This window comes from Artemia sp. Qi Xiang Cuo, chromosome 20 (genome assembly GCF_049724085.1).
Source record: "Artemia sp. Qi Xiang Cuo chromosome 20, ASM4972408v1, whole genome shotgun sequence".
In the NCBI taxonomy this organism is placed as follows: Eukaryota; Metazoa; Arthropoda; class Branchiopoda; order Anostraca; family Artemiidae; genus Artemia; species Artemia sp. Qi Xiang Cuo.
The window spans coordinates 53,477,051-53,501,716 of NC_142813.1; the positions used below are offsets into that span (position 1 = coordinate 53,477,051).

Sequence of the window (24,666 nt, forward strand, 5' to 3'; positions counted from 1 at the left end):
AAACAGGGCACAAGCCATTTCAATTTCTAATTGAATAAGCCCTTTTTGAAGTTTCTACAACAACGCTTTCTATAAAAACTTTATATGCCAGTAGTAACCATCTTTTGAATTTGCGGGCGCCTCCGTACCAAACAGGTTTTTCTGGTAGGTATTCTATTCTAAAGGTCATTACATCTTTGCCAAGAGATTTACGCAATTTCTAGTTCAAGGTATATACATGTCATTTTTAGTGATAAACCAAAACCAGCATGTCTTGTTTCACTGTTATGCAATTTTTTTTTGTATATATTCAGGTTTCAAATTAGGTTCTTCAACAGTTTTGGATAGTTTATTCAACTTAACACTACTGACATTTTTTGTGAACATTTAAATAGAAATGTATAATTCTAAGGAATTTCTGGTGAGTAAAATTTTCTCATTATTATAATAAAAAGAAATTGTCTTGTCATTAAGTAAAGGGAGAAATTCTTTCCTTACACTGTGTGGTTACTTCTTTTAAAAACTTCCTTCATCATTAAATATTAAATGATTCCCTGTATTTCAATTTTAGTAAATATTCAAAAAAAGAGAGACATGTTCACTTTGATTTTGGTTCATTGTATATGAAAAATTAAAATAGAATGGCAGAAAAAACCACTTTGCTAATGATTAATCATTTTGACTACTTAATACAGACACTTGAACTAAGAGTACTTATGCGCTTAGAAGTCTATTGTTTAGGAGCTGAAATCTCTATATAGCTCCGTTATAGGCTGAAATATACGGTGCGATTTTCATCAAGATCAATGGTCCTTTTTAGGGATGTTTTTGAAAAAGTGCTTAGCTTTCGATCAGTAATTTGGGATTAGAATAAATTGTTGATTATTTTAATGTATTAATTGTTACAAAAGCTTCCTTTTTATTAAAGTGCTATTTTTATCAAGATCAGTGGTTTTTTTTTAGGGATGTTTTTTGAAAATCCTTCCAGGCCGTCTGCATTTAAGAATCTCTTCCTGAAATTTATTTCCTTCAAACCCTCACCCCCCCCAATTCCTCGAAAATAAAATTTGTTACCTTATAGCCCTATTTAATGAACAACATTGTTAGCTTAGCTATCCTTTTTATTTGACGGGGCTTATTATCTCATAGGGGATTGACTGAGCCTTGTTAATTAACTTTTCCACTTCTTAAATTTCTATTTATGTTTAAATTTGATTGAAATCTTATAGTTTAAAGAGAAAAAAGGCTGTTATACCAAAGAGTTTAATAATTTCTGACTAAATTCGACCCCTAGCCTGTAGGACTATGGCCCCCCTCCTTCCCCTGGAAGTCGTGACCCAAAGACTGAGAGATGATGTGTTAGAAGTTTGACTTGCGCTTTAGTCAAAGTAATACGTAAATGTCAAAGGGATTAATTCTATTACATTGCTTCGAGAGCAAATGCTTTCATTTAGAAGCCTTACCGTTATCCTAAATATAGAATAAATAAAAAAAAATTTTTTAACTGAAAGTAAGGAGCAACATTAAAACTTAAAAGGAACACAAATTATTATGTATTTGAGGGGAGTTACCTCCTCCTGAATACCTCGCTCTTTACGCTAAAGTTTGACTTTTTGTTCTAATTATTTAAAAATGACATCTGGAACACAAGGGCTGTTTATTTATAATAATAACATTTTTTAAAAGTTCTAAAACAGCTTTTGCGTAAAGAGTGAGGTATTGAGGAGGGGGCAATATCCATGGGCGTAGGGAAGGGGGGGGTAGCTTCCCCCCTAGACCTTCAAATTTGCATTAAATATGACTGAAAAAGCAGATGGTTGGAAAAGCAGTTTATAAAAGGCCCTCAATCCCACTATCAAAACCCCTGATTTTGAAATCAAGATGTTTTTTACACTAATTTAGATGTCTAACATAAACTGATTTATTTTCCAAACCCAAAATGCATTTTTTTTTCATGCTAAATTTTTGTCTTTTTTTTAAAGGAAGAAGATATGTGCTATAATGCCCCTCTGGAAAAGAAAGCGAGATGGGGCAAAGCTGCATTAATGCAAACCACAAGGCCATCTATCATCAAATGTGCTAGTAGAATTACACAAGACTTGGACCTTAGAATGCACATAAACCTCTAAATATTAGGGTCCTCTAACGCCAATATTAGCTCCATGCATGTTGGAGGAACGATGAAAAGAGACTGGGCATGTTTATATTATGCCTCAGCCTCATCAGATCAAGATAAAGGGGCAAGTCCTCTTCAAGCCGTGCCAGAGACTTCTGATGTGCAGCCAGAATTTGTAAGTGTATATATTTTTTCCTTATTTTTTCAAAAAATAAAACAAAATTTTCTCAGGCGCATAACTTTTGATGAGTAAAACTTAAAATTTTGTTTCTAAACTATTTCATTTTCTTTCATTAACCAAATTAGCGGTATATAAAGGAATGCTTATAATGCTGAAATAGCTTATCACGCATTTCTATAAAAAAAAACCTTACCTTGTAACTTCTAACCAAGACGCATTCTAATGCAATAATTCCAATATTCCTTTTAAACAAAAACTAACTATTTGAAAACAGACTCTTCGCTATTTCACAGTTGGCAAGCACTCTTTAAACTGGTATTATTGCGCTAAGCTTTCGCACACATCCGGGCTCTTATCAAATTATCCCATCAGTATACCTGGATTTTTTAATCCGCTTTGATAGGTATTATTTGAATTTTAAGTAGGGTTTCATGTAGCAGGATGTGTATTTGCGACAAGGTATATTAAGACACTAAGAAAGTCCAATTATGTCTTCACAATGATGTCAAGAAACATTATTTGGGCACTCATTTTCAAGCAATTATTTTCGTTGAAAGATGCTTTCGACCAAGAATTTGAGGCTGTTCTATTTGAACAGTGTTATGAAGTCCGATATCCCAACTCGAAAGGGCATCGATCCTCCTACCTCGAAGGAAGCTCCCGGTTCCCAAGGGCTCTCCCAGGGGGAGGGGGAGGGGGAGGGGGGTAACTTTTTAGTTAAAAAAATGTTCGATAAAAAAAAGAAAAGTGTTTTATAATTGTAATAAAACTTTCGTCAAAAAAAAAAAGAAAAAAAAAACTTAATCCATTCATTTTCTATTTTAAGGGGGAAGCTGTTAAAACTTATGCCTTCCCGGGTCCAGGACTTCAAAGCATAATGGGTAATTGCCCCCTCTCGCCGGATGTTAGTGAAGGTACGTTATTTGATATCCCCCTGGATTTTCAATTTACAGTTGAAGAAATGAACAGTCTTATGCAAATTGTTGGGCCTAATTCTTCCGGGGACATTTTTAATGAGAACTTTACTATTAGTGAATTGAGTCCCGAAAAAACAGGGTCAGAACATAAAAATAGTGCAGTGTCCGCTGAAATGCCTGAATTTTATACGCTAGAGTCTGCTCTGGGTCAATTGCAATACAGGATAAATTTTTCCCCCTCCAATGAAAATGTGAGAATTATTCTAACTTATCATATGAAAGGCATCCATATCTATATCGACAGAGTTCAAGCACTTTTTGAGATTAGAATCCAGTTACGGGGTTTTCGGGGGAGACTTAAAGTATCGGTAAATCAAAAAGTTTATTTAAAAAAGGGGACTTCCGGGGACATTTTTATTTTCATTTTTCAACAGGCAACCAGACATTTTATCCATGTCTAAACGAATTTGAACTAAACTTTTTTAACAGGGTGAATAAACTAATTTCGAATTTCGGCACGTTTCATGAAAGGGGTAGTGGGTCCACAATTTTATACATTGAACGCATGGATCTGAATCTCAGTAGATTTAAAAAAAACTTTATTTTAAAGGGAGGGTGGAGTAAAAGAATAAAATGCCACCCAGATTTGTCGGCTACAGGAGGGGTTCATGGTTTCGATTTTGAAACGGGACTACAATGTTTTAAGTACGCGTTTTTAGCAGCAGCCCATAAGACATTAAAAAATGAGTCATCAATGAAAAATCTCGACAGACTTGCACGCAACGGTGGAAAAAATTTCCCTAAAGTAAATTTTGATTGTTTAGAAGGAAAGTATCCGGTGTCACTGAAAGAAATAAGCATATTCTATAAAGAAAATGAAAATCTTGGGGTGGGGGTGGTTTTTCTCCAGTATGACACTGAATTTGTATATGGGGGAAAAACCGAATAAAAAAGAAGTTTTGTATTCAGTGAGGACACCGATGGTGGAAAATGTTAAAAATTGGGTATGGATTATTTACGAGCCTCCCAAAGATGTAAATTCCTATGGTCATTTTTTTCCCGTTACTGCAATAAGTCGACTCCTATCTCAAGGCGTTCAGAAAGGGGAACGTTTCTATTGCCCCATGTGCCTTTCCTCATTTAGATCAGAGCAAACATTCTCAGACCACATGGGGCAATGCAAAATTCATGGGAATCAAAGAATTGAAATGCCGGCAGAAGGCAAAGACACTTTACAATTTAAAAATTTCCAAAATTCCCTTCTACGAGCTGATAAAGTGTCTTTAGATTGTGAAACAAGACTGGTTGAGGTATCGAACCCATCAAGGCCAAATATAGTCAAGGAACACAAACTAGTTGCGTGTTCCTACGCACACGCCCGTCGCGACTGCAACAATGTAATGCAATTGGAAGAGTTTTTTTTACCATGGACGAGGAGGGCAGTATGGAAAAGCTATTGGTTTCCTTAATAAAAACAACAAACAAGGCAATTTCACGATTATGGCATACCAATTATCCAATGACATTTTTGGACAAAGAACAACGAGCGCTGAAAAAGGGAAGAATCTGCTGGGTATCTAGGGGTACCCTTGCCCCAAAAGACGCAGTTCAGGACCATGATCACCTTATTGACCCCAATTCAACGGGAAAAAGTAACTTTCGAGGGTGGGCTCACAAATCATGTAATTTGAAAATTAAACAACAACTTTTTCTACTTGTTTTTATACATAACTCTAACTATGATCTGAAGTATATGCTACCAGCCTTGATGTATCTTCAAAGAAATAGAGCAATAGAGAATGTATTGGTGATACGACTTTACCTACAAGATTATACCTAACTCGTCGGAAAAGGTGTGTGTTATGGAATTTATATGGAAATTTTTTAACGCTAGTATTGAGCAGACGAATAAAATTCGCGGTTTAGATTCATGGTGTTTTTTCCCAAAATCATTGAGTGAATTGATTCAAGTGCAGAAAAACGATGACGGCAGCAATGCTTTCCCCCTTCTCAAGCAACAATTTCCAAATGATTTATATGATTTGTTAACGGTCAAGGGCATCTATCCTTATGACTATTATTTTTCCATGTTGAGATTCGCCGAGGAATCTATTCCTCCAATTGAATCATTTTATGACAGTCTTCACGATCGTAGGTGCACCCTCGAGGAATACAGTTTTGCTAAAAAAGTTTGGGCAGAGGGAGGGTGTAAAAATGGCTTTGACTACTGCAAGCTGTATTTGTCGAGTCACGTGTTAACTTTGTTAGACATTATGAGTAAAAATACGGATAAAATCTATGAGGAATTTAATCTTGATTTGGGTTATTATTTTTCTTCGCCTCATCTAGTGATGGACCTTATCCTGAAAATTAGTGGGGAAAAAATTGGGCTAATCACCGACATTGATCAGCATCTGTTCATCGAGAGGTCAATGAGGGGGGTTTTGTTTTTCACGGGGACCGTATCTTGGAAACTGATCCAGCAGGAGAGAAGACGGGGACAAAATCAAATGCAGTTTTCCTCGATATGAATTCTCTCTACCCCTCGGCCATGTCCCATTATGCACTACCCTGTGGCGACTATAAATGGCTCAATGACCATCAAGCTCCCCATTTCCCCAACATTGAAAGTGTTGAGGAAAGTTGGCCGGTTGAATGGTTTTTTGAAATTGATGGAGACATACCAGTCGAGCTTCATGATTCAGTAAAGGATTTTGTTTTTCCGTGCATCAATAGACCTGTGACTAAGGACTCTTTGAGTCCTCGCAATAGGCGTTTAGTCGAGGTGGACGGATTGCATTGGGCACCTTCAAAACAAAAACTTATTGCCGACCTTCTGCCGAAAAAAAAACATAGTTGTACATCATGTAGCTTTAAAATGGATGTGTAACAATGGTTTCAACGTCACAAAGGTTCACCGAGCACTCGAGTTTAGTCAAAACCATATTTGAAAACATTTGTTGACACTTTTGTCAGCAAACGCTTTGCAGCACAGACGAAGGCTGAAAAAAAAATTTATAAACTCATTTTGAATTCGGCTTTCGGCAAAATGTGGAAGAGTGTCCGCAATAGGAATTATTGTGACGTTGTGACCGATCCAGAACAATGTACTCGAATTATTGCCGATCCCAATTATACTTCCTTTACAATCATTGGCCAAGACATGGTACTCTTGAAGAGGAAAAAAAGACGCATTATTTTGAATAAAAATATTGTTGCAGGCAGTGCTATCTTGGAAATCTCAAAGAAGCTCAAGTTGGAATTTTACTACAATGCGGCTAGTGTAGAGTTGCCTGAAAAGGGGCAATTGGAGGTCTGCTTCGGTGACACGGATTCTCTACTGTTAAAAGTAAAAACACCAAATCTAATTGATGATTTGGCACACGGTGAAATTGTCAGTTCACGGATGGACTGCACCAATGGGTGTGGTGTTCTTTACCCTGAGCTATCAAAACTTCGGACGCCAAATTAGATTTTATTTTTAAAATCAGAACCAGTAAGCGACTTGATTTCCCGTGGTATGTTTGTAGGTCCGAAGGTGTACTTTATACAGACACACGACGAGGAAATCAAGAAACGTTGCAAAGGAGTACCCACGCGCTATGTGGACAAGAATTTCAACATGGACATTTATAGGAATTGTATTGTTGAAATTACAATTCCACGAGCCAAATTGTTGGCAATTCGTTCCCACAACTACAGGAACTTTACTGTAAATGGAGAAAAAAATTGCCATGAGTACCATTTCCGACAAGGTCTATGTTTGTCAAGATGGTGTGACTACCCTCCCCCTTGGACACTATTTAACTTCAGACCGGGCCGAATGTATTGCCCACAGGGAAAGGCTCGGTTTAAATAAAGTCCTGTAAATTATTTCCTAAAAACCTTAGGGGGGGGGGGAGGGCGCGGCGGGGGGGGGGGGGGGGGGGCTCGTGGCCCGGGGGGGGGGGTGGCCGCCACCAGCGCGGGGGCGCACCGTCACCAAAGTTATCTTTTTTTGGACTTAGAGCAGATTTTTTTTTCAAGTGTTCTATCTCTAATTTAATGTTGTATTTTTTTCTGTAAATAAACAAAAAAAAGTGTTTTTTCTCTGTATCCCCATGTCAATGTTGTATTTTTTATTATGAATAAATTTAAAAAAGTGTATTTTTTTTCAATGTATTGTTACTTTTTTGTGTGCATATAATAGCAGAAAAAAATATGATTCTTTACTCGTCTTTGTCTTCTTGAAGAACAGAGTAGTAGTAGTAGTAGTGAAATTATATAGTCATTAGTAAATTAATATCTACATCTATCTTTCCCAGGGATCTGCTGACGTAAACTTGCATAGATTTAAAACGCCATTTATATCGTTTCAATGTGGGCCTTCCATGGTGGGCAAACCAGCGATTTTTAGTAAAATCACTGATTACATTCATCAAGTATTTTCGGAAAAGCCGAAAAAAATCCACTATTGCTATAGTACTTGGCAGGAGTCATACGATAAAATAAAAGCAATTGATACTGCCATGGGATCGGTGCAGATACAGTTTATACAGGGACTTGATGTTTTCAACATTATTGAACCAAACTCTTGGCTGATCATTGACGATCTGGCTGAATCTATTGAACAATGGTCCCAGGAAATGCTGTAATTGTTCACTGTTCGCTCTCATCATGAACAGATTTCCGTTACTCTGGTTCTAAACAATCTCTTTCATCAGAGCAAATGTATGCGAACACTTGCATTGAACTGTACCTGCTATATCATCTACAGAGTTGTTCGTGATTCTAGTTCGTTAATAACCCTCAATAAACCAATCTATCCAGGTGCCCCTAAATTTCTGCTCTCAGCATACAATCAGACACCTAATAAACCCCATAATTATATACTATTGGACCTTAATCAAAATACATCCGAGGATTTGCGTGTAGTCACAGATATTTTTAACAATGGAACTACAGTATATCTCCCTGTGGACTCTAAAAAGACTTATAAGTTGCTATCATGACACTGAAGAAACTACATGAAAATAGGCATTGGTTCTCAATTCTAAGCATTTCAAAACCTCAGCTTAGAAAAGCAATACTCAAACATGGTATTGACAATGATTTCATTAATCTAATATCTGAACTATGTTTAAATTTGACCGAGGGTAATGTTCAACTACCAGAAGTAGTTAAGCAACAGGCAAAGCAACATCGTTCCATTGTACGTACATTGGCCTCTAAAAAGAAAGGAAAGAATTTTAAAAGGAAACGACTTCTTCAGGCAGGCGGTAGCTTTTTTACACTTTCAATGCCAATAATTGCAGGACTTGTAAACAGTTTTCTCTAGTGAGATTGGCAAAACCCTATAAATTGACTCCAATAGAACTCGCTCTCTCACCCGTCGAACACTTTGAGGACAATCTGAGTAAATTCCTCGAAAATGAAACTATTGAGGATGATAAAAAACTGATTTTACTTCAAGATACACTTCGCCGAGTGGACAAACACTATCGATCGAAGCCCACTGCTGCTGCTGCTGCTCCCAAAAAAGAATCATCTCCTCAAGAGTCTGCTGCTGCTGGAACACAATTAAAGAAGGAGAAATTGGATTCAATTGTATTTATATTTGTAAATATATTGCCCCTATCATCTTGAAAAATTTACACGACTCTTAAACTATCTCTTGGAAAGTGGTCAAATTCAAGTTGAGAGCGATGGTGATAGAATTATAATTCAGGGCAAGAGCTATAATCCAATTGATTTAATGTATGACATTTTTACAAATCGTAAAGGAATATTATAATTTGACACTCATCTATACAACTTTCTAAATACATTAAACTTCCCCAAAAGTCTTATTGGCAATAGACAAATTCTAAAAAAATTAAATGAACGTGCATCATCATCCACATTAAAAGATAAACATGAAGAAGAAGAAGATTTTAAATGAATTTTGGAAAATACTGGCACACAACTGATAACTAGACAAAAGCGAAGACGTATCAAGTCAACGTGACCACCAGCAGCAGCCAGTATACAAAAGGGTAGCGGTCATTACACAACGTGTTTACGTTCAAAATGGCTGAAGTTCTGAAAGGTGTTTATGAAAATATTGGCGAAGCGGGGAGTTTAAGTTCCCCCACAACTCTTTCCAAAGTCACGGGTGTTCGCACTAAAAGTGTACAAGACTATCTACAAAATGAACCAAGTTACACTCTGCATAGAAATCATAGACTTCGTGCCAATCAATATCGAAAAACTAAAGCCTTTTACCCATTGCATATAATTCAAGCAGATCTTCTGACTCTAGATGAGCTTCAAAGACGTTACAATACACCGTACAAGTACATTCTACTTGTAATCAGTGTTTTAGTCGCTATGAATATGCAATTACATTGCGATCAAAGAGAGGTGTTGAAGTTGCTCAGGCCATTAAAAGTATTCTCGAGCAGGATTTGTATAAAAAATTCAATCAGATCGCTGTAGTGACTTTGTTTATTCCCAGTTTACAAAAGTACTAGAGAAGTATAACAAGCTACTTTACCATAATCGTAGTCATATAGAGGGCGCATTGGCCGAACCATTAATCAGAACTATTTTACTTTTAATTTCAAGATATTGTACATTGGAAAATACATCGACTTTTATTCATGATCTTGATAAAATCATGTTGATTTATAATCAACGATCTCATAGATCATTGTCCAACTCTACACCAACGGAAGTTCATCATTTGGATCATGATACAATTGACACCTTTCTTAAACAATATTCCAATGAATCAAATTTCAAGCAGAAGAAAAATAAATTCAATGTTGGTGATACTGTTCGAATTAATACAACAACTAATGTTTTTGAAAAGGGGAATTACTTGTGGTCCACTGAACTTTTTAAAGTGGTAAAAATCCTAAACACTAAACCCATAACTTATCGCCTGCGTGATACCAAAGATGAAGAGATTCTCGGCGGCTTTTATGACTATGAATTACAAAAAGTTAAAAATGCTAGTGAAATCTATCAAATTGAAAAGATATTAAAGACACGTACTCGCAGGGGTAAGAAACAGTTACTTGTTCGGTGGCTAGGATACAACTCTGATTTTGATTCTTGGATCGCTGTTGAAGATATTGACAATGCCAAATGATTTCTATGTAACTTTCATGTCCAACGTTTCCGATCCTCTCTACAATGACTTGAATACGACAAGTAATTTTTGGACAAAACTCTCACCCACCATCAAATTTGACGGTGCATATGAAGTGGCTCTTGTCGACTGTATTCTCAAAAATACCTATGACATCCTGACAAAGGATCGTGAGTATGAAACAAAAGTTATACCATTCAATATGACTATGCACGGGGTGGGCTATGCCAACTATGAATGGGTTGAAGCACTTACATCTAGTGACTATCCACATTCCAGATTGAAATATATTGAATATGATAACATGGGGGATTTGTGTCGTACAATCAATAGAAAAATGTCATATCGTCGGTATGGTACATTCCATTTTAATTATTCATTGGAACATGATAGGATTTACATTAGCTCACCTGTTGACACTGAAACAATTATTCTCAATGACAACTTGAGAGATGTTCTTGGCTTTAAACAGAATATGATCCATGGGAAAAATACTGGCACCATTTACGGGATGGATCAAGTTATTTTTGCTGATTATCCACCTGGTTTTGCCTCGGACTCTTGCATATTTCTCTATGCATCCTTTGTGGAAACGTCGAGAGTCGGTAATTCAAATGTCTCCCTCCTACGTGTTCTTGAATGAAAAACAACTCATGAACATGTTCATCACTATAATATAAAGCATCATAAGTATGTTCCTGTAAACACTTAATATTTGGAACTCTGTCAGTTAAAACAAATAAGTGAATTGGGTGATCCTCTAGCAATAACAAAAGGCTTAGCAGTGATTACATGTCATTTCCGACCCATTGTCAACGACGACGGTACAATCACCTAAAAAATGAACAATAGAAGAATTCCATTTGTTTGTCCCGATATTGATTGTTATGTTGGTGCTTTGAGTCCACGTCAAATAGGCAATGGATAAGACTACTACAAGGGGCGTACTCCAATGTCTGGCTATGGTCTTGGTAGCTGGTTTGCTAGGCTATTTTGTTCTGCACTACCCCTTGCCAGAAAATATCTTGTACCTGCTGCATCGAATTTCGCTGCCTCCACACTACAGGACTGGGGGTCGGGCAAGAATTTCAAGGAGAGTGTTAAGGAAAATATTAGATCTTCAGCAAGAACCGTTGGTGAACAATTAAAATCCTGACAAAATGGGGAGGGATTGAAAAGGATGCGTTCGCGTCATTCACTCATCAGTCTCTACCCAGGCAGGAAGCAAAGGACATCAACAAGGTTTTTGAGGAATAAAACAACGAAGGCCAATAAGCAGAAGAAGAAAAAGAAAAAGATTGTTAGATCAAAGAAGGATTTCTTCTCTTAAGATGACTTATCTCCCCCACAAGGAATCATATCCATCAATCAGTTCCTCATTGAATCTATTCGATGCTGAAAATGTTGATGTCAGTGTCAAGCATGACTACTACGAATAGCTTCATCCCCAATAACCCCTCTCGGAAAATAAACACTTTCAAATATTTTCCAATAAAGACTACTTCATTGATTTGTCGTCAACATTTATTGATTTAAATGTCGCGGTGAAAAAAAAGTCAGATAATACAACTCCAAATGCCAGCGATGGTCTCTCCTATGAAAACTGTATTCTACACAATCTATTCAAACAAATTAATGTATTTATTAATGGAACATTGGTGAGCCCTAGCAATAATTTATCAAACTATGCAAGCTACATACAATTTATGATGATGACGCCAAAGGCGTAAAAGAAGATGAGAGGACAATCGCTGGGCTATGAATATTGAACAGGTGTTGATACTGACGGTGAGTTGACTACTGCAGTGACCCAGGAGTATCATCTAGTTGGATAATTAAATCATGAGATATTCAATATATCCCAATGGCTACCCCCCAATGTCAAGATTGACATAAAGTTACAGATGGCCCCATCAAATTTAATTTTAAGAAAAACACTTTCTGCAGCACCCGATGCAAATGTCATTATCACATCGGCAATTCTCCATGTCCCAAAAAAGCAAGTTATGAGCTCTGTTGCATTGGCAGTGGAAAAGCTAAGAGCCAATAGCACCAACATTAAACTTCTTGTCCCCCATACAATCACCACTCAACGTCACATTGCCGCCGGTTCTCGTAGCTATAGTGATTCATCATTTGTCAATGGAGAAATCCAATCAAAACTGGCTTTGGCTTTTGTGAAGAGTGGCAGTGCCGTTGGATCCTTGACTGAATCCCCCCACGATTTTAATTTTTTCGGACTATCTAGTTTCGTGTGTAAAGTGAATGGTATCCGACTTTACTCTCTAGCATTTGACCAAAAATCTTATGTAGCTCTGTACTAGTTGACAATGCAATCCCTAGATCATGACTCAACTAGCCTTTTTGAAAATGGAATAACTGACTCAATGTTTTAAAAAAATCATGGGATTATTGTTTTGGACCTGTCAGGCACACAGGATATGACCATAGTACGAACAGGGACTGCACGTTTAGAGTTTACATTTGCCAATGCCCTGAGTGAGAGTATCACCCTAATATCATTGAGTCAATTTGGAACCTATTGGGAAATCACGCCCGACGGCAGTGTTCTACTAGACCTAGCACCATGAACACAAACCAAATAATCAACGCATTTAGTATGGATCCATACATGTCCCAGTACAAGTCCTATTGCATACCCTCGGACTTCATTGAAAAAATTCCAAGTGTTAACAATACCCTCATTATTGTGAATAGCAGTCCATTGACTTTGACGATCGGTCAGTGGCTATGCATCGTTCAAAGAACAAAGAATATTGAATTTTTATACCATCTTGGCCTATCTTATAAATTCTACGTTCCATAAATCAGCAAATTGATTGAAAGCAGGGGGGGAATCATTAATCAAAATCAAAGAACTGCAAAGAATGTAACGACTAAGGCATATGGTTTTCCTGCATTACTCTTTTCATGTTCAGATGCCGTGGTTACACCTACAAGCAGTTTCTCAATATCTACGTTGACTTATCTCAATTGAATGACTTTCTAGTGGAGAATATACTTCCAAGTGTATTTAATATTGATTTTAGTGCCCTAAGAATAAAATGTTCTAAAGATGTATGTGAAATTGTTTATTAATAAAAAAAATTTTATATACATGATAAAATCGACTTTTCTACTATTTAGATTTCATCCACTACTAGGTATTTGTCAACAGCAACTAGTACAGCTAGATTATCTGAAATCACAGTGTACTGATCCTGATGTACTGCAATGTCAGGGTCACCTTTTCTACAGTAGAGTTTGACTTCACTCTTGCCATATCTGTTTGTATAGTCAATGATACTTTTCGCATTCATTCTATAGAACTCCCGTGTTTCAATTTGCATATTTGAAGCAATTTCATAAACAGTGTCCTCAAGTGCCGAATGATATTCCGTCACAGCTAAATAAAAGTCAGTGGGCTTGTAATCAAAATATCCAGTTTCTTCACAACAATTACTTAGAAATCATATTCTCTTGTTGTTCAAATAGTTGAATCATTGACGCGGTTCCTCATCCCAGAACAATCTAAAACCACGACGATACCAATCTCGTAGCAATAAACTAAAATCAAGGATAGGATTCTTTCCAATCATACTGGGGTATGTACTCTCCGACTGCTTACATTTCTCATAATGACAATTGGAGCATAGGTAATCTCTATGATGAAAGTAACACGCCTCTTCAAGACAGGAATTACAACCTTTAATTTGTACAGCCTATCCTCTATGCAATTTACAGGGGTTTTTTAATCTACACTTTTCACCACACTCTTCAATCATTGTGCGATTCTCACATGATGACCAACTGCCAAATGAGTACATACCTAGTAGACATGTATGGAACATTTCGTCTTGTGTTAATACTTTTACTGTCACAATAAAACTGAACTAGCAACAACAAAAATTGTCTGAGATAGAGAGAGAGGAGTAATTCTTCGTTGAGCGCTATCTTTCTTATGAAAAAAAGTCCTAAAATTTCTCTAACTAATGTTTAAAAGCAAATCCACAGTATCCTTTGGCCGTGTTATGATCAATATATCAATAAATAGTGTAAATGAATTTGGATCACGTTATAGAAGCATCTAGCAATAGTCTAACGGCGGAGAATCTGTTTTCATTATATCGACAAGCATTCCTCAAGAAACTATCTTCCTTTGAATAGACAACTCTAGAAAATCATAGTCTAGAATTAAATGTTTGTCCATGAGAACTAGATTTCTCATGGTTCGGTCTTTCTTGAATCTATCAATTTCTTAGAGTCCTAACTCTCTCACAGCCACCTTCAGAGTAATCAGAATTTCTTTTTTGTACTCTAAAAAATATACGCTTGTGTATTGTAGAAAGAAAAAAATACCGTTGATTTAGAAACAATTTTATTGAACATAATTACAATAATAATAATATTCACTGATGCATTTTGTTCTCATAAATATATTTCGATTGGACATCTAATGCTGACCAAAGTTTATTTATATGGAGAATATTCATTTTTCCAGAAAAACATAGTTGCTCCTCCTGCTGAAATTTGCTTGATGACAGCACGTATCTCGCATACATAATGTCCCATTCAAGAAATAGTCTACATCCAGTGGTTATTTCTATAGCTACATTGGGATAGTCGTATATCGTTGCTGCGGCTGCTGTTCATTCCATCATTAATCTCCAATAGTGTAAATGTACCACTCATTTTTTTTTCTCCACTAATATCCTTGAAAATAAAAACTATTCTCTTTGAATTCAATTCTCTTACTAATATGAATTGTAACGAAAACTATTCCTTTTATTCAAATCCCAATCACCAATCAAGTTATACTCGTTCCTCTTTGAAAGGTGTAATGTCCTGTAGAATAGAATACCTACCAGAAAAACCTGTTTGGTACGGAGGGGCCAGCAAATTCAAAAGATGGTTACTACTTATGCCCCCAGGGCATAACTTACAATCCTTGTCCTGAGGGCTGTGAGGGGTTGTCATCCTCAAAGACCTAATTTCCAGAACTTTAAACTACGTTGAACAAAATGGTTATCTCAAAATTTTGAATGGATGTGTTTTGGGAAAAGGTTGGCGTGAGAGGGGGGTTTGTTACCGTCCAATCACTTTCAACTATTAAAAAGAGCACTCGCCCTTTGAATCTCAAATCAAATGAATCTTTTTTGAAGTTTCTATGACAATTCTTTCTATAAGAACCTTATATGCCCCCAGGGCATAGCTTAAAACCCTTGCCCCGAGGGTTTTGGGGGAATGTCCTCCTCAAAAATATTTTTTCTATCTGGAAATCAACTACGCAGAACAAAATGGCTATCTCAAACTTTTGATTGGATGTGTTTGGGGGAATGATGGGCGCGGGGGGGGGCTAGTTACCCTCCAATCACTTTCGACTATTAAAAAGGGCATTAGCCCTTTGAAATTTCAATCGAATGAGCCTTTCTTGAAGTTTCTACGACAACGCCTTCCAGTAAAAGTTTTAAGTTATGCCAGGGCATAACTTAAAACTCTTTCCCCGAGGGTTTTAGGGGAGTGTCCTCCTCAAAAACATATTTTCTACCTGGAAATCAACTACGCTGAACAAAATGGCTATATCAATATTTTGATTGGATGTGTTTGAGGGAATGATGGGTGTTGGGGGGGGGGGCTAGTTGCCCTCCAATCACTTTCGACTATTAAAAAGGGCACTAGCCACTCCAATTTTCAATCGAATGAGCCCTTTTCGAACTTTCTACGACAACTCCTTCGATACGAAGTGCCCGGGCATGGAGAAAAAAAAAAAAACACAGTGTGCCCACATCGTTCTTTACTATGATAATTGTTAAGTGTGCGAGTTTGCTTTTTTGTTGTTTTTTTGTATTTGTTTTTGTTCTTGATGTACTCCACTTCTTTTTTATAGTGGGTAATAAGTAAATTATTATACCAGACAAATACATTAAAGTGATTAGTGCTATGTACAAGAATATCACTGCTACAGTTAAGGTAGGAAATGAGGTTAACAGCTGGTTTTGTATTAAAATAGGAATTCAGCAGGGTTATGTTCTATCCTCCTTTATTACCTTAAATTGCAGCCAGGAGTAATCTAAGGATTTCAAACATATTTTCTATCTGAAAATCAACTACGCTGAACAAAATGGCTATCTAAAAATTTTGATTGGATGTGTTTGAGGGAATGATGGGTGTGGGGGGGGAGTTAGTTGCCCTCCAATCACTTTCGATTATTAAAAAGGGCACTAGCCACTCCAATTTGCAATCGAATCAACCCTTTTTGAAGTTTCTACGACAACTTCATCGATACGAAGTACCCTGGTATGGAGAAAAAAACAAAAAAAAAACACATTGTGTCCACATTGTTCTTTACTTAGGCAGCGGTCGCTCGTTGCCTATGATAATTGTTAAGTGTGCGAGTTTGTTTTTTTGTTGTTTTTTTTTGTATTTGTTTTTGTTCTTGATGTACTCCACTTCTTTTTTATAGTGGGTAATAAGTAAATTATTATACCAGACAAATACATTAAAGTGACTAGTGCTAGTTCTCCTTGTAGAGCTCCAGAATGATGACTTGATTTGGTTTCAAAGTTCTTTAGTGACCAGGTGCTGCTGCATGATCAGTAGCATCCCAATTGAGTGTACACTAGGGCTGTTTTTTCACTCATCAATGTGCTAAGATCTTAAACCTTTTGACAGAAAAAACTTAAAAGTGAAATCTTTGAACTAAGATCTTACATCTTTTTTCATTTTTATGTAAACGTCTTTCATCATTCTGCTCTGATCAGTGGTCTGAGAACAATGATGAGTATATTATCAGAGTTCTCTCATCATTGTTCTATATGGCAGAAAAATGGCGTTCTTTGCACTTTTTGCTAACATCAGTGAGCTGTAAGTTATTAGAATAAAGACGAGTTAAAAAACGGCCCTACTCTCTGGAGGACCACTCAGCATCCAGCCTTCATTTGAAAACATTAACAGATTAAGCAGTAACTGTTTCATCAGATAGTTTGTTCCAACTGTTGATAATTTGTGAGGAAAAGAATTGAGTACGGACTCTAGATATGGTAGACTGCTTGACATGTTTCAGGTGATGACCTCTAGTTCTTGAGTTGGGACCAGCAGTAGGGAATAATGCTGGGAGAGTATTAGCCCTCATTAACTTATAGACTAAAATGGCATCCCCTGTTTTTCTCTTGTAAACAAGTGTAGGGAGATTCAGCTTTGATAGTCCTGCTGGGTACGAAAGCTTGATATCACTTTGGTGTCACACCTTCAAGAACTTTTACGTCTTTTTTAAAATATGGGGAGGCAAGAGACATTCCAACTTCAATCTTAGGACGTGTAAGTCCCTTGTATAGAAGCCTGATGACTTTAGGGGATTGAGTAGAAAGAGTAGACTTAATCAGTCCGATAGTTAAAGTAGCACCAGCAGCAGACCTCTTAGCATGAGTGCTGAATTTTAGTTCATTGTCAATAGTGATACCTAGATCTTGCTCATTATTTGCAGAGGACAGTGGATGGCCTAAGAAAAAATAAGAGCAACAAGGATTAAGTTAGCCAATCTGAATGATATGCCACTTGGCAACATCAATCTCAAGAAGCCAAGCCTCAGTCCATTGACCAAGTAGTTGAAGATTATTTTGTAGAAGGGCATGATCAGGTGTGGAAAAAGTTCCAAAGCTGCCAAAAAGTTGCAAAGTTAGCAGAATTTGACGAAATTTCAAAAGCTGCCAACACTTTATCAACACAGCTTGTGTTTTGACAGCTTTTCTTTGAGAAAAAAGTGTTTTTATAAGCAAAAATGGTATTTTCAGACTAAATCTGTCAACAGATTTGAAAACTGCCAAGTAGCATTGCTACTTTGCTACCCCATTTTTTGCACAGCAGGGCAGGATATTCACAGCACAAGGCTGGTCCAAGAAGCTTCAGGTTGTCTGCATAGAGAGTTGACTTACTGCTGATAATGGACAGAGCATCATTGATGAAGATATTAAATAGAGTAGGACCCAAAACACTTTCCTGAGGAACTCCACTCAAATCATGGGTAGAGGAAGAAAGAATATGATTACCAGAGTCATCAAAATACTGAACACATTGAGATTGCAAATAAAGAAAATCAAGAATTCAGATCAGGGATTTCTCTTCAAGCTTGACTGCACGTAATTTAATTGCAAGTCACTTATGACAAACTCATCTAGAATGTTGTCCATCGCTGTTTACTAAAACAATTGTAGTATAGTGTTTCTGATGTAACAGATAGTTCTGAATTACAAAAAAAACATTGAGATAGGAAGAATTTTAAACTAGTTTTCGTTTTAATGTGAATTAAAGTTATTGATTTCTCCTAACTATAAAGAACGTTAGAGCATAAATAATTGAGAAATTAAAATTAATTATCCTTAAAATTGGCCACTGCTTTTAAGTGAAAAAGGATCAAATTTGTTGTGGTAAAATTTATACATTATCTCTTATAAAAGGTTAGCCTAGCTCAAAATAACTTTTGATGCAAACTTGAGCAAGAAAAGTTAGCATTCATTGCAAAGTTTATAATGCTACTGACTTCACATGTGCTTCACTTGCCCACAAAGATGCCCAAATTTTATTACTTTTGTTATTGCTAAAATATCAAAAATTGATTTGTTATTAATATTCTAGCAAATTAAAAACTATCCAAGGACATTATGTTCTAAGTAGACTCTTAGAACAGTTTGCAGTGAATATGTCATACTTCTGCAAGATGTTAAATGTTCAGTTCTAGGAACTCAAGGGTCATATATTCAACACATGGCCCTAAACATGTAGCAAATAAAATGTACTGATTTTTAAGGTTCAGACAAGGGAAAGGGAAGAAGATTCCCACCCTTTTCCTTGTTATGCCTATATTTATCATTACCCAGTTTTTGTTTTAATTATAACAAGACAGTCTTTACAGCTTATACAAGGCTCAAGTTGTAGCTACCCTTTACTAAGGGCGCATCATCATTAATGCTAAGGACCTCCAACCACCAAGGTAACAAGAACTAATAATTTATTAATTATTATAGATGGGATTACATATTCTGGCCTCCATCCACAAAAGATATCTTAGAAGTCTACTCTACTCTCAGAACACTCAATTCCTTTCTTCAGCGTTATTTCCATGTCAAAGGTCTGGACAAGGTCATACCAGCCAGTCTCTTACAGTCCACTCAAGAAGATTCAACAGCAAAGGCTACAAAAATTTTGGACATCGGAAAAAAGATAGCCCTTCCCTGTTGAGAATTTGCTGGGTCAGTTTCTTGTTTTTGGGGATGTCACCTATGGTGATTGATTATGAAGGGTAAGTATCTATTAAAAAAACAGAAAATTATTTCTGTGGGCCTAGTTACATTGAAAGTGGCCTTCAATTGGGGCACCCACTCTACATTTTGCAACATACCTTTTTGGGGGTATTGTTATTAAAAAATGTCTTTTTGATATTGCCATTAGAAAAATTCAAAAAAACTACATGCTCCCCTTCTATATATCTTGAAAACTTAATTTTGTCCACCCCCCTAAATTTTTAATGGATTTACCATATTTAAATAGATGTACATAAAATCCACTCACCACCAATTAGAGCTGTTTCTCATGTAGTGAGTAGCACATTCCTCCTGTAGGCAATTTGAGAAGTCCATACATCCTTTACAGGGTAATCTTATAACCCTGGCTGTTTTTTTTTTTTTTTTTTTTTTTTTTTTTTTTTTTTTTTTTTTGTGGAGTCTGGTAAGACATGTTATGGTGTTCTTTTAAGTGGCCGGTGTTTATCACCCAGGCGAATAGCCCCCCGGAAAATACCCCCGCGGAAAATCCCCCCCCCCCCAAAAAAAAAAAATACCCCTGGTGGAAAAAAAGCTTTCCAAATTTGAGAATTTTGTTTGAGTTTTATTTTTTTAATTTCCTTAGGGGGATGGAATTTTGATGCTTGTGTATTATGCGGCACTCACTCAAGTTTACGCTGTGTAAAATTCGAACACACACCGTTTTTTTTTTGTTAGTTTCTTCGTTACTTTAGAAATAAATTTGCGCTATAGATTTCCACAGTGGGGGGAGGGACGGTTAAGCAGAACGGGTCTGTATGCAAAATGTGTTTTGCAAAATTATTATGCATGTTAGATATATAGACAAATAAGTTTATTTTAAAGCCAAATATACGGCCATGGACACAGTAAAGTAACATAAATGAATATAGTGAATGGGGGGGGGTGTTTAAACCCCCCAATAATGCCCTCCCCCACGAAAAATACCCCCTCCCTCCGAAAGTAACCCCCGCGGCAAATACCCCCTCCTTGGAAAATACCCTTCCCCCCTGTGAAAAATAAGGTTTCTAAATTTGAAACTTTTATTTGAGTTTTTTTTTTATAGTTTTAGTCAGTTGTTTTTGTAGTTGAAGTCAGAAAATAATTCTTTCTAGGTATATGGCCACTAAAAAATTACAGAAGAATAGCGAGGTATCTGGAAATTTTGTTAACTAAAAACAAACAAAAAACATCCTAGTATAAAGTAAATATAAAGTTTCATTTAAGTGTTTTTTGAACGAACATCGGTGCCGATCCGTAAGCATTACGGTTTCTGCCAAAGTGAAATTTATGCAACCTGGGTATAAACAAGCCGAATCGTTGGGTCAAGCATGTCGGCTCAACACTAGGATATTTACATCTGTTAGGAAGCGACCATTTCAAATGCAAGATAATTTAGGTCACTAGTATTGCTATAATCAGGATGTAATACACTCACTGGGTTATTTCATAGCTCCATCGGGAATCCCCGCCTCCGACCCCCTCCCCCCACCATAAAAAAATCCCTCCTGAAAACGTCTGAATATTTCCCAATAATCAATACTATATGTAAGGCAAAGTTCATAATTTGCAGCCCTTCCCCCAGGAAGTGTGGGGGATTAAGTCATCCTCAAAGACATATTTATTAAAATGTCTATATTAATCCCTCCTGAAAACGTGTCTATACTTCCCAATAACGAATACTATATGTAAACAATGGGCAAAGTTCATGACTTGCAGCCCTTCCCCCGGGAACTGTGGGGGATTCAGGTTATCCTCAAAGACATATTTATTATATTTTTGACTATGCTGAACAAAATGGCTATCTCAAAATTTTGATTGGGTGACTTCGGGAAAAAATTAGCTTGGGAGGGGGCCAAGTTGCCCTCCAATTTTTTTTGATCACTTAGAACTTTAGAACACTAGAACTTTTAATTTCCGTTCAAATGAGCCCGCTCAATCTGATGGCTTTATTTTCATTAAAATTTTATGACTTCAAGGGGGTTTTTCCCTTTTTTCCGAAAATCCGACAAACTTTCTCAGGCTCGTAGCTTTTGATGGGTAAGACTAAACTTAATTTGTTTGTTTTTTTTGTTTGCTCCAACCAAATCATATAGAAAAAATTATTAGGGAAAACTTGTTAGGGGTCACTCAGTCACAAATTAGAACTTATATTTTTCCTTATTATGGGTCAAAATCTATTGGCAGGCAGCCAACAATGGGAAAACAAACATATTTTCCATGGTTTTTCCCTATTCTGCTTTTTTTCCTTTGGTTTCCTTTTAATTACTATATAGTCCCAAATTTCCAGGTGGGGGCCATGACTCCCCTGCCCCCCTCCCTTGCCGGTGCCCATGGCCTCGTTAAGCCAAAAATGAGTAGAAATAAATTCAAATAACTTTCCAAGCATAAAACTACCACAAATCACCGTAAATAAATGAATTGAACCCAAAACGAATAGAAATTACAATAAATAACCTATTCAAACTCAAAATAGCAACAATCAGCATGAGTAGGGCTGACAACCTCCACACCTCCTCAAGACCAGAAAGTAATTTGCACTTTACTGAAAACAAAATACATTTTAAATGTTTCACTTTTTTGACTTCAAAAATAAAGAAGTATTAAGACTATAAGGAATAGATATCACAATATGTATATCAAACTGACAATACCCGTTCTTTTTAAGTAAAGTGCAAATTACTTTCTGGTCAGAAGAAGACATGGGTGTTGTCAGTCACTCCTTTTACTTTTTGCTCGTTTTGAGTTTGACTAGGCTATCTATTATAATTTCTGTCAGTTTTGGGTTTCATTTATTTGTTAATGGTGATTTGTGGTAGTTTTACACTTACAAGATAAGAAAAAAAAACTCGTAGAATTTGACAACGCTTTTGTCCGTAAAAACTTAAACAATTTATAATGTGTTTGTTCCCAAAGCCAACTATCTTTTCAAAGGATACCCAAGCCGTCTTAGGCTAAACTTTTTGGTGTCATATGTTTTAGATTAATTTTGATATTGTTTGCCTAAATTGGCAAACAATTTTTCAATTTTTCTTCAATTCTTCATTTTACAATTCTTCTTCAATTTTTTTTTTTCTAATTTGGCACCTGCTACTGCCAAAAATTGCAGAAAATCATATGGAAGCCTTTACAACACAAATGGATTTGTGTTTTTTTCTAAGTTTTTAAGACACTTCTGGTGTCTTAATTTCTCTTTTTCCCGATCCTTAGCACTTTTTAACTAAACTATAAAAAAACTCAAATAAAAGTTTCAAATTTAGAAACCTTATTTTCCACAGGGGGGGGGGTGAGTATTTTCCAAGGAGGGGGTATTTTCCGCGGTGTTTAATTTCCGAAAGACGGGGGGGGGGGTATTTTTCATGGAAGAGAGGGCATTTTTGGGGGGTTAAACACCCCTCCCCCCCATTCACTATATTCATTTCTGTTATTTTACTTTGTTCTTGGCCGTATATTTGGCATAAAAATAAACTCATTTTTCTATCTATCTAATATGCAGAATATTTGTACAAAATGAATTTTGCTAACAGACCCTCTATACTTGCCCCTCCCCCCCTAATATGCAAATCTATAGCGCAGATTTATTTCTAGAGTAACGAAGAAACTAACAAAAAAAACGGTGTGTTCTCGAATTTTACACAGCGTAAACTTGAGGGAGTGGCACATAATACACATGTACCAAAATTCCATCACCCTACGGAAATTAAAAAAATAAAACTCAAATAAAATTCTCAAGTTTGGAAAGCCTTATTTTCCACGGTGGGTATTTTTTTGGGGTGGGGGGGGGGGTATTCTCCTAGAACCGTTCTTTTAAAAAAAGGAAGACAAAGGAAATGCATTGATTGTTTTTATTTATCTTTTCAATCATGCTTTTAAATTTCACTTAACTGAGAATTTTTATAACCAACCACGTACCTGGTCCTTCCCTATTGACATGCAAGCTAAGGCTTAAATAGTAAGCAAAATGAATGCAGACTTTTTTTTTTTTTTTTTTTTTTTTTTTTTTTTTTTTGAAGTAGGCTTATAGCCTACAATGTAAAAGAAGAAACAGAGAAAGGTAAAAGAATAATTGATGCTGCTATAAAAGTTGCTATTCATAGGTTTAGTTGAGCAGTAAAAATAAAAGATAGGCAATATTTTATATTTTCATCCGGCCTCACATGGCATCTTAAATTCAGATGTTGCATTTGAGTTTGTTTAACCGTGTTGCGTTTGAGTTTGTTTAACCGTAGGCCGAAAGGCGTTTTCCGGCCTCCCCTGGCATCTTGAATTCAGATTTTGCGTTTGAGTTTGTTTAACCGTAAGTAAACTATAACTATGTATTACTATAACAATACGAAATATTACTACTTCGCATATGTTTATTATATTTAATGTAATATAATGTTACTATACGAAAATGAATCACAGCCGTAAAACAATTTTTTGTTAATTGAGTGTTATTGTCCATTTTTTTACAATTAATTTAATTAATGACTGGTATTCAGAAGATTACAGCTGTCTATCGCCAGGCTTTTGAACCTTGCCTGGGTAGTTTTGTGTTTGCTTAGTAATTACTAATCAATAATGCAAGTTAAGTCAAGTTAAATCAAAGCACACCTTTACCAATGAACTATCGAAAAATTATCATTTTTTAATAAGTTTTGGTGTTGCCAGTTTTGTGAGTTTTCTGAATAAAAAGATTTATGTTTGAATCTGTTTTCTTATTTCCAGCTTGTACTACTATTTCAGTCGGAAGTTTAGCTCGTTAATAAAGAAGACACTTCCATCAGTTGAAGCTAAATCACTTAAACAAGAGTCAATAGATCAGACGAATAGAAATGAATTGGAAGCGCTGTCTGACACAGAGAAAAAGAATAAAAAAGATAGGATCAATTTTCGGGACCGAAAGGTAAATTATTGCTCCGAATCCAAAAATATTCTTTGTCTTGCATATTTCGTCAGGTTCTGACGGAATTCTGCTTTTCAGTATTTTATTATTAATATTAAAAGTTGCTTCGATGGTTACTTCTAACCTTACGGTGATTGTTAATATAGTTTGCTATAATCCTGGTGCAAACAGTTACTCA

General features: G+C 36.2%; 1 protein-coding gene across 3 annotated transcripts in view; it reads left to right on the forward strand.

The window, feature by feature from the left end:
- MICU1 (Mitochondrial calcium uptake 1) overlaps positions 1-24,666 on the forward strand; it is a 127,498-nt gene that overhangs the window by 19,501 nt on the left and 83,331 nt on the right. For all 3 annotated transcript variants that reach the window (XM_089106330.1, XM_089106329.1, XM_089106331.1), the window contains exons 2-3: positions 19,328-19,602; positions 24,311-24,488. In XM_089106330.1, the coding sequence (XP_088962456.1) occupies positions 19,328-19,602; positions 24,311-24,488 (453 nt within the window). The remainder of the gene's footprint in view (positions 1-19,327; positions 19,603-24,310; positions 24,489-24,666) is intronic.